Below are 11,448 nucleotides of genomic sequence, written 5' to 3' on the forward strand. Positions count from 1 at the left end.
GGTATTCATCAAATTCAATTGATTACCTTCACCTCCGTATTCCAGCCTGCAACAGAAGTTTTCAATTTTGTAACTTACACTTGAATTCAATCACCCAATTGGAGGGATGTTTGGGATTCCGTATATGCTACATGCATTTATCCTTATAAATTCAAGTCACCTGGGTTATTGGTATGTGTATCAAACAAAACATCAACTTATATTGCAATGGCTCAGAACAAGGCACCCTCCACATCTGCTGTTGAGAGCAAAACACATGTCTTTTTCAATGAGCTTGAATTAGGCAAGCAATCACAGGTCCAGGTAATGATCTGCAAAAGTTGGGATACACATACAATTTATGGCAGGTATTTGGGGACCGAATTCATAGCTTCAGATGAGCAGGTATACAATTCTAAAGTCACTCTGTAATAACGCATATCAAACATTAATTTAGTTCAATATTGTTTGCATAGGTTTCGTTTCTATTGTTTGTTGATTGTATTAATGGTGTAATTTGTTGTTATGTGTGTGATGTTGATCAAACTTATAACTCATTGGAATGTCATACAATTAACTGCTACAAGTATTATTTGCCGATTGTATTAATCTTGTACTTTGTTGTTATATGTATAACGTTGCTCAAACATATAATGTAGGGGAATGTTATACAATTAATTGCTAAAAGTAATGTGGCGCACCACTTTATCCCACGCCTTAAGGATGGCTTTGTTTACTTGCTAAGCAACTTTGATGTCATATCTAATAGAGATGACTATCGTATCCTCAAGAACAATGCCCTGATGATTGAGCTAACTGGGTCCACAATGTTGAGAAAACAGCCAAATGTGGACACAAGCGCGTTCATCCGTCATCCCTTCCAATGTATTCAAATTGAAGACTTGGAACCAACTTTGGGAAAATTTGTTGTTGGTATGATTTCTGCTGCAACTTAATCTATTTTTAATTTGCATTGTCTGATTGCTTTTACCTGCCTCATTATTTTGTTAGACGTGGTCGGCTATGCTGTGAATGTCACTAAACCCCACCCACGAGAATCTTCCAAAGAGATAGTTGAGTTTGACCTGGTGAATGAGCGGTACATATCACATTTACATGTTTCAGTGCAATTCACTTTTATGCATGCCTATGTTTGTCGTTGTTCTTGTGTTGACCTGCTTTTGGTTTTCAGGGGTAAAATGATCTGGTCAACACTATGGGGCGACTTAGGTGCCTCTTTTCTTAAAAACCAGGCTGCAGCCCCATCGTATTACTACATCATCTTAAGTTCTGTTGCAGTGAAAAAGGGCTTCAATTATATGTGTCACGGTTAACAACTGTAGCTCCCCACTATTTGCCATACATGTTGCTGATTTTAAACACCCTCATTCACAGGCGTTCTTTCACTGTCTAGCACATCGTCGATGCTTATTATTGACAACGCAGAAATCCCCGCCATCATTGACTTCAAGGAAAGGATGAGGTATCCTTCCCGCTTAGTGTTTATTTATTTCATAATGGCATTTGGTCGTCTACATCCATTTTCCATATTTAAACGCCTGTTCTAATATGTATCTCCTCTCTTCTTGCAGTGGTATTCAAATGCCCGTAGCTATCGAGCCTGCTGCGGCGGGGTGGCAACTCCCACCGCCTAAGGACGGCACCCTCCGTGAGCTCCTTGAAATGGCGCGAAAAGGGAAAAAAACATCGTAAATGTACCCTGGCATTATCTTCCACCTAATACTCCATTTCAACATACTCCCCTACCTTTCATTCAATTATATTGCTACACCGTGTAGACGGTCGACGTATTCAGGTGTTTGGTCGAGATTCAAAACATCCTCATGAAGAACTATTCGTACTACAACACTTGCAGTGTCTGTAAAGCAAGGAAGGGCCTTGATAGGAGGTTTGGCCAGCATTGGTGCGAATCCTGTAACGACACCGTCCCTGAACCGATCACAAGGTATTCATCCCCTAATCCTAGGATATGAACACCTATTAAAAAGAGGTTTTCCATACTAAGGTTAGGTCCATTACGAGTAACTCCTGCCTGCTATCCATTTCATAGGTTCCGCGTTATATGTGACATCAAGGATGACACCGCCACTACAGTTATGGTCCTCTTTGACGAGACGGCCGAGTCTGTAACCCAAACCACTGCAAAGACTTTGTTAGCTAAGGTTGATGAGGTACGGTCCTACTTTTTTAAAAAATTATATCATCTGTTGCCCGGTGCCTTAGGCGTCTCAGTGTATGCAGGAAACATGTAACACAGTTCTTCCAAATGCGTTGGCTAATTTGCTAGGCACAACAAGAGTGGTTCTTTTAAAAGCGACTTCATACTATGATCAAGGCACATATGAGAGTTTCAACTGTATAAAAGTATATGCGGCTGACGCAGTTCTAGAGGACCCATCCCCGCCAAACACTTTCAACCCTAATGTTACTACTACGCCCTCTAAATCAGTCAACACCCTCACTCCATCGTGATCAGCCCCTAAAGGGCAGAAGCGGAACATTGAAGTCCCGACACCCGCTAAACATTTAGAACGTAGCAGCCGGCGCAAGTAAACTTCATGCTCTATTATCTATGACTTTTTCCATATTCCTGGTATACACATACAAACACGTACACACGTACACACACACACATATAAATATATATACATATATATATATATGTATGTATATATATATATATACATACATATATCTTTATCTACATGTATATACTGGTTTACAGCTGGATCGGTACTTATCTACCCCATTTATACTTCTGTTTAGGTTTATTGTAACAAGTGACTCAGAGGATGAGAACACCATTGCAGAAGAAAACAAGGGAGTGAACGAAAGTCAGTTGCCGAGCGGGCCAGAGGATGAAAACACTGTTGGAGAAGACAACAAGAATGTCAATGTGAGCCTGTTGCCCGAAAACTAGGTTTACCTTTGTTCATGAATAAATTACTCACTCTGTTGAGGTGTCCTTTTGGTTGTGTCATTTTCCCAGACATGGTTTGTTTACATTATGCTTTTTAATGTGCGTGTGATGCACCTTTAATAAAATAACGCACGGTTTTGCAAACCCCCCTCGACTTACAATTAGGCTCATTTACATTATAGCTATTACATGTTCCTCCTTTTCCCCCTTCCCTTCATCATATCTGTGCGAGTGCTACGATTTGATTCTGCAATTGTACATACATACACATCCACATTGTATGTAAAATGGTTGTTTATGTGCAGGTTAATTTTTTGATTTTTGTTAACACCAGTCTAATGTTGTGTAACTGCAACTGTAACCACCCATACATGCATGTATATACTTACATACGTTTACTAATATGCCGGACCACATGCAGCTATATACTATACATGTACAGAATGCACGCTCATATCCAGACGCATATGTCTAAATATATTTTTAAGGTTTTATGGTTGTCTCACGCACGTGCATAGTTTCAGGACATACAAAGACCTTAGGGGTTTTTATTTAACATGCTCTAATTTAAACGCATGACGAATGGGCCTGCTGATAATAAAATCTATTACTTTTGTTCTGTGGACTTTCCACATTTGGTTACCTGAACATTGTGTTAAATGATGTTTGATTACGCTTGACATTAGATCTAATAATGCACCTTTATTGGCAGTTTTTGTATGATAAAAACTAGCCTACCATTGTTGTTCTCCTAAGTTCCACTTACATGAAAACAACTTCCTATGCACACAGTTTCTACACCTTCCCTCCCCTTGCTGGTTTTATGAAGCAAATTACTCACATTCTCTGCCCTTTCTTTGGATTGTATATTATGTTACTGGTATACTGTCCTCCACTACATATATAAATACATAAATGTATATATCTGTATCTGTATATATATATATATATATATATATATATATATATATATATATATATATATATATATATATATATATATATATATATATATATATATATATATATATATACCTATATAAAATTCTCCCAGCCTAGCAATAAACATGTGTGTCCCTTTCCTTTATTGTGCCATCCATTGATGTTTATATTTTGTGGTTACCTACACCCCATTTATGCACTCTATGAGAAACTCCTTTGCCATTAAAGGTTTTGAGAACACCAACAAATGTTGCCCCAACTTCTCATATTGTAACAATAAACATTGATGTCCCTTACCTTTATTGTGCTATCTGTTCATGTTTCTTTTTCTAAATTAGTCACAGCCCATTTATGCAAATAATGAGAAACCCCCCAGTCATTAAAACTTTTGGAAATACCAACAGTTGTCCCCTCATCATAGGTTGCTTATATCATTAGCTGCAGGCTTTCATCCCATTTTGTTTCTATAATATTCGCAACATTCGTGTAACATGCCTCCACATGATATTCCCTCCTCATCTACCAACACTTCCAAAGGTATGTTGTTCCATCTTTTCAGCTCCATCTTTTTTAGATCCCTTTTGATTTGTTTTCTCAACTAAAATTACCAAGAACGGTGGACCACGCATCATTCGCAGCCCTATTGAACGGTCCTCTATCAATTTGCTCAGCAACAAGAACTATAGCTACTGGGAAATTACAATCATATTGGGTTCTGAAATTAAACACCCCAACATCCGTAGCATCTGGTACTATATTAAACACCCTTCAATATAAATTCATGCGAGCCCAATGTTCTGGGTCACTCCTACACATTTAACTAAGTCACAATTCTATTATTGCAGGTTATCAGGGTATTAGAACTCAGATCCCATCCAGCTCAGGTCAAGCGACAGGTATGTTACATGTTCAATTGTATCCACCCCTTTAAAGTATGAAATATGCTTACCGAATTTCATTTTCAATTGTCAGCTTCAGTTTTTACAAATACGGAACATCACGAGAAACCTGGCACCCCTACCCCATTCAACCCAACAGGTTACCGCCTCTTTACTATATAGTTATACATGTCACTCTTTCATTATACTAGGTATTTTAATCTGATGTTCACATTTCTTCAGTCATAGGGTTGTAAATTTTTGACCATCATTTAATGTCACCCTCAACATAAACTGCGCATATGCACAACCAACGTAGTATTGTTGGCCGGAGCCGACCTGCAGTGGCATCACAGATTGTACATCATAAACATTTAAACCCTGCATCTTAGCCAGTGCTGACCTTCCATAGCCTCCGGGCCATATTAGGTCTTCTATTGACTGGGCCTAATACACCTGTCCCTGCACTACAAGCATTCTATTATCTCCCCTTTTAAAGTATAATATATATTTAATCAACTTCATTTACACCTGTGAGTTGTAGGGCCTACAAAGAAGAAACAACCCAAGAAAAATTCGGTAAAGATTGCATCAAACGCATCAGGTTACTTTTACTATTCTACTCACTTAAAGATGTCATTGTTTCAATTCAGTTGGTCATTTAGTCTAATAGTCGTATTTAACCAATTTAAAACATTGACTCATGTAAGGTTCCATTATTCTTATAACTAAAATGTCATTAACTAACACTTCTTTGGTCACGTAAAAGTGTGTCTCACGCTTGACCACGTTTAGAAAGTGTCACAAAATTTATATGCCTTTCTTCGGGCGTCTGTGCAATAACAAATTGATACCCAACTGGTATCCATTACAAAAACATAGCAACCAGCTATACATATATATACGGAATTATTTTTGCTTTCATTGAGATGTAAGCATCTTTAACTATCTGAATTTACTATTAACATCTAAAATTATATGTTTTACATTTGCTAGGCGCATCGGTGTGTTATCTTAATCACGGTCCACCCACTCACAAATGTCGCAACTGTAACGCTACAATGTGGTATGAAGAGCGAAACAACAAACCCAAAACCACTTCCAGCCCCGTCTTCTCGATGTGTTGCCAGAATGGTAAAGTACTCCTTCCAAAATTGATGGATCCTCCTCTACTTTTGCAAAGACTTCTCGATTACAATGACCCTGCAACTGCCAAATTCAGAGAGCGGATACGGATTTATAACAGTATGTTTTCGTTTACGTCTTTCGGGGCAAAAATAAACCATTCCGTCAACCGGGGGCGAGGCCCATATACGTTTAGAATTAGCGGCCAGACATACCATAAAATTGGTTCGCTTCTACTGGAGGAAGGGAGTCAACCGAGATACGCACAATTGTATTTTTATGACTCCCACAACGAGGCCAAAAACCGCATGGCTGCTTTCCTGGGTACTAACTTAAGGGAGTCAATAGATGAAACGTTAACGAACAATCTTATTAGCATGCTTGACGAATCAAGTGCTGTTGCACAGGCTTTTCGTATGGCCCGAGATTGGGCAGCTGAGATCTGAGTGCGGTATCCGTTAGAATGCTAAGGCAACAAGCTCTCGTCAGTACAACTCACCGAATGTCGTTGAAGTCACTGCACTCATCACCGGTGACTTCGGTCACTGCAAATCTACACGAAATATCATTGTCTAGAAAAAAAACTCTGCACCACAGAGAATCTCGGAACTACACCAGTTATATATGGCATTGCAATACCCATTACTCTTTCCCTACGGGGAAACCGGCTACCATGAAGAAATACCCTATCACAATAATACTGGAAGGTGCCAAACAAACCGCGGTCACGTGACTATGAGAGAGTTCTATTGTTACAGAATCCAACTGCGTGAAAGTGAAGCGACAACTATCCTCAGAGGTGGGAGCCTATTCCAACAGTACTTGGTGGACGCATATACAGCTGTGGAAGAACAGCGGTTGAAATGGCTACGCCACCACTAAAATGAACTCCGCATTGACCTATACCACAATGTTTGTGATGCTGTCACAAGGGACGACACATCGGCTGCTTCTATCGGAAAGCGAATAATTTTACCCTCCTCCCACACAGGTAGTCCGCGATATATGGTCCAAAACTACCAAGACGCGATGGCTTTATGTCGGGAATATGACAATCCAGATTTATTCATCACCTTCACTTCTAACCCTAGGTGGCCTGAAATTGACACTATGCTCTGCTATATTGATGGTCAGAGATCACCAGACCGCCGGGAAATTGTCTCTCGATTATTTAAACAGAAACTAGATACAATGATGACTGATATAATGAAAAACCATATATTTGGAACATGCCAAGCAGGTAAGTTGTACATAAACTTTACATATTAAGGTTACTTAAAATGGAATTCGTGCAATCTGTTCTTATTGAACTTTCGCCTGACCTACATATACGTACGTATATATATATACACACACACATATATATATATACATATATATATATATACACACACACACACACACATTTAGTAAACACAAAATTCATAATTTTACATTTCAGCATTTCCCGCCGCCCAACCTACTCTAAGGTTTAAACTCCATAAATGAGTTTTTCCCCTTATACTCTGATAATGGAACGTTTGTTTCCTGCTTTCCATGTCCACCTACTGGTCTCGACTTGCAGCCTTCATTCCATTACTTTCTCCTGTTTAATAAAGTCTGGAAGTCGATTGTTACCTTAGCCTGGAAATTTACTTACTTCTGTCCCTTCCCAATTTATCATATTAGGCAACTCAACTATTGTGTAACACCGTATTTTAGTTATACTCCTTAATCAATGGTATTGTTGAAAATTGAAGTAAACACATACATTGACACCCTGTTTCTATGATCACATTGTTGCAGGTATCTATATCATCGAATTCTAGAAGCGCGGGTTACCTCACGTACATATGTTAATATGGTTAATAGCTGCTCACAAATGCAGGACACCGGCTGATATTGATGACATTATATCAGCAGAAATACCGTCCCAAATAAATGATCCAGAGGGGTTTAAGGCTGTAACCGAATACATGATACATGGTCCTTGCGGTGGAACCCACATGGATGCTCCGTGCATTATTGAAAAATAGTGTTCCAAACATTTTCCCAAACCATATAATGTGGAAACAACAATTGACGAAGAAGGGTACGATAACTACAGGCGTCGAAACAACGGGGTAAAATTCAAAAAAACAACACCCACTAGACAACAGCTTTGTGGTCCCGTACAACAGATATCTGCTTCTAAAATATAATGCTCATATAAATGTGGAGTGGTGCAATAGATCTCGCACAATCAAATACTTATTCAAATACTTGAACAAAGGGCCGGACCGCGCAACAATAGTGATACAAGAAAATTTGATTCCCAGCGGTGATTCCCGTGCAGAAAACATAATTGATGTTGACGAGATAAGAAATTATTTGGATTGCCGTTATTTATCGCCATGTGAAGCTGTCTGGAGGCTGTTTTCGTATGACATCCACTACTCAAAGCCATCGGTCATAAAATTGTCATTTCATCTGACAAATCAACAATCGATAACACTTCGTGATTCACAACAGCTACATGCGTTATTAAAAAGTGAGAGTATTAAATAAACAATGTTCACCCAATGGTTTGAACTTAACAAACATGATGAACTTGCACGGACGCTTACATACGCAAAGATCCCTAAACATTATGTTTGGAATAAGGATGCAAAAATGTGGACACCGAGAAAACTTCGAACCAGCATTGGCCGTATAGTGTACTCAAATCCTTCCTCAGGCGAACGTTATTATCTACGTATGTTGCTTAATATAGTAAAAGGTACACGTTCTTTTGATGAAATTCGTACAGTATATGGTATATTACACCCAACATTTAAGGACGCTTGCTTTGCGTATCGTTTGGTCAATGACGACAAAAAATGGACACAGGCTATCACAGAAGCGACATTATGGGCAACGGGGGCGCAACTACGTGAATTATTTGTCACCATTCTACTCTTTTGCAGCGTAAGTAAACCCTTGCAACTCTGGGAGTTAAACTGGCAGGCTTTGTCGGACGACATCCTGCATAAAAAAGGAAAAATATTCAACTTCCCTGATTTGATCCTGACCGATGACCAGATTAAGAATTATTGCTTGGTCGAAATTCAGGCCCTATTGAATAAAAATGGGAAATCGTTAGATGATTACCCCGAGCTTCCACAACCCGACCCATCTATGCTAACCCAACTGGATAACCGGCTTATTTGCGAAGAGTTAAATTATAATATAAAAGAGATGCATACTCTGCATGAAAGCCTTTTCAGCTCCCTAAACCCGAAACAATTGGCAATTTATCATCAGGTTTGTTTCTTTTTTTTTAGGGTTTCTTAACATTTTTGCCCTCCATGAGTCATAAATATGCATATTAATCCAATGTATTTATTAAATTAACCACTTAACGCAAAGTTAATTATGTAACAATACAAATAATTTTTTGGGTAAAGGGTAAGTAACAATAATTATGATAAAATAGTGAAATTACTAACTCTAATTTGTGTATCATAAGTTAACTTACGCAATAATGAGTTTATATGTGTTGACTTCTCGCTAGCCATAATACTTAATCCGGAGTTATATGAAAGGTTATAAGAAACTAATGGTGCATTAATTTGACATGGTCCCCTAATGCTTCAATTTTTTTAACAGCAAATTTCTCCCCTACTATTACTACCAGGTCTTAGCAGCTGTTACCCAGTAAAAAGGAGGACTTTTTTCTTATATGGTCCTGGTGGCACTGGGAAAACGTTCCTATACACTGCTGCCCTCGCAAAATTACGGTCAGAGAGGAAGATTGTCCTCGCGGTAGCGTCATCCGGTATATTTATTCCTTAATTATAACAGTCTGTTCATTTATTGTTGGGTACCGTTAACCCCTGCTACACTATACACCAAAATCAGCCATTTAAATAGATATAGACATTAACCCACTAACACCGAAAATAACCGCAGGTATCGCTTCCCTTCTTTTACCCGGAGGACGAACAGCCCGCAGTCGATTCGTGATCCCCCTGGAATTAATGGAAAATAGTACATTTGGTATAAAACAAAACACCCACTTGGCAGCCCTTATTCAAGAAGTCAGTTTAATAATTTAGGACGAGGCTCCGATGACTCAGAGATTTGCATTCGAAGCATTAGACAAAACATTACGAGACATTTTGGGCGTAAAGGATGATGCAAATAGATTGAAACTTTTTGGCAGTATGCCTATCTTATTGGGAGGCGACTTCCGACAAATACTACCCGTAATACCAAAAGGCAAGCGACAAGAAGTCATTCATGCATGCATAAACAGATCATACCTTTGGCATCACTGCCAACAACATACGCTTTCCCATATCATGAGAGTTAATGAATATAGTGCTGACGGTTCACATGATGCCCGAAAACACGCATTCAATAAATGGGTCCTTGATGTTGTCGAAGGTAAAGTACCCGCACGATGTAAAGATGGAGAAGACGAGCCAACATGGATAAAGATTCCTGATGAATTCATTGTCAGAACTGAGAAACCTCCCATTGAAGCAATCGTTGACACCATATTTCAAGATTTCACAGTAAAACAAGAAGATGAGGAGTACTTGCGTGAACGGGCGATCCTAACACCACGGAATGATTACGCGGCCCAGATTAACAAACATATGTTCAAGATACTCGAGGGTGCATCAATGACTTTTAAAAGCTCAGACGAGATTTGCAAGGGTTCAACTGACACCCTTGATCAACACCACGCATACCCCGTGGAATTTTTAAATAAATTAAATTTCTCAGGAGTTCCACCTCACAAGTTGAAATTAAAAATTGGACAGCCAGTTATGCTATTAAGGAACCTATGCCCGAGTGCAGGCATGTGTAACGGAACACGTCTCATCATAACCGACTTTCAAAAGTTTGTTCTACAAGCTCGAATAATCACTGGCTCTCATATAGGAAAAACGGTTATAATACCAAGAATTTTCCTCACTTCCACCCAAACAAAGTGGCCGTTTGTCATGCAACGAATACAATTCCCGGTTAGACCCTGTTACGCAATGACGATCAACAAAAGCCAAGGTCAGTCGTTAAAATTTGTTGGCCTCTATTTCCCTAAACCTGTTTTCAGCCACGGTCAACTATACGTAGCACTTTCAAGAGTAACCGACCCCAGTGGGCTGAAAATAGTAATGGTAGATGACACCGATGAGCATTTGAAGGGCCACACAAGAAACGTCGTATACAAAGAAACATTCTTCAACTTGAACCACGATTTATAAAGGTATTACTAAACCCTTATTGTGATCCTTGCTTTGATCAGTTTACTTGCTCTATTTTGCTTATTACCAACTAAACACTAAATTCCTGTTTACTTTGGCTTTTATTCTTTCAATTGTTTTCCCCAGCCACTACGTACGCATCTCATTGCAGTTGAGCTGTATTAGTAGCTTCCTACCATATGAGGTAACCCTATACAAATATTCATTTCGGCTATGCCTGCTTCGGTGCATAAATCCCTATTACGGAGAAAAACAAAACACACTCCCTATTCTGATTCTATGTGATCCCTTATGTGAATGTGTTATATCCACCAAATCGTCATGCCATTTATTGCTTTGTTAATCCAACTCACCACACTGAATCACAGTG

The 11,448-nt window shown here is 39.0% G+C and overlaps 3 protein-coding genes across 3 annotated transcripts; all 3 read left to right on the plus strand.

Moving 5' to 3' along the window:
* Positions 1 to 207: 207 nt before the first annotated feature.
* LOC139848730 (uncharacterized) lies at positions 208 to 2,920 on the plus strand. The gene is made up of 10 exons (XM_071838435.1): positions 208 to 384; positions 639 to 912; positions 991 to 1,078; positions 1,172 to 1,308; positions 1,375 to 1,462; positions 1,572 to 1,688; positions 1,796 to 1,945; positions 2,051 to 2,171; positions 2,224 to 2,364; positions 2,726 to 2,920. Exons 1-10 carry the CDS (start codon positions 208 to 210, stop codon positions 2,918 to 2,920), a joined length of 1,488 nt encoding a protein of 495 aa, XP_071694536.1.
* Positions 2,921 to 8,394: 5,474 nt separating this feature from the next.
* Positions 8,395 to 9,657, plus strand: LOC139848731 (uncharacterized). The gene is made up of 2 exons (XM_071838436.1): positions 8,395 to 9,126; positions 9,472 to 9,657. The coding sequence occupies exons 1-2, from the start codon at positions 8,395 to 8,397 to the stop codon at positions 9,655 to 9,657; spliced, it is 918 nt and encodes a 305-aa protein (XP_071694537.1).
* Positions 9,658 to 9,932: 275 nt separating this feature from the next.
* Positions 9,933 to 11,078, plus strand: LOC139848732 (uncharacterized). Its single transcript, XM_071838437.1, has one exon. It carries the CDS (start codon positions 9,933 to 9,935, stop codon positions 11,076 to 11,078), a length of 1,146 nt encoding a protein of 381 aa, XP_071694538.1.
* The last annotated feature ends 370 nt before the right edge of the window (positions 11,079 to 11,448 follow it).

The sequence above is a fragment of the Rutidosis leptorrhynchoides genome, chromosome 5, assembly GCF_046630445.1.
Source record: "Rutidosis leptorrhynchoides isolate AG116_Rl617_1_P2 chromosome 5, CSIRO_AGI_Rlap_v1, whole genome shotgun sequence".
In the NCBI taxonomy this organism is placed as follows: Eukaryota; Viridiplantae; Streptophyta; class Magnoliopsida; order Asterales; family Asteraceae; genus Rutidosis; species Rutidosis leptorrhynchoides.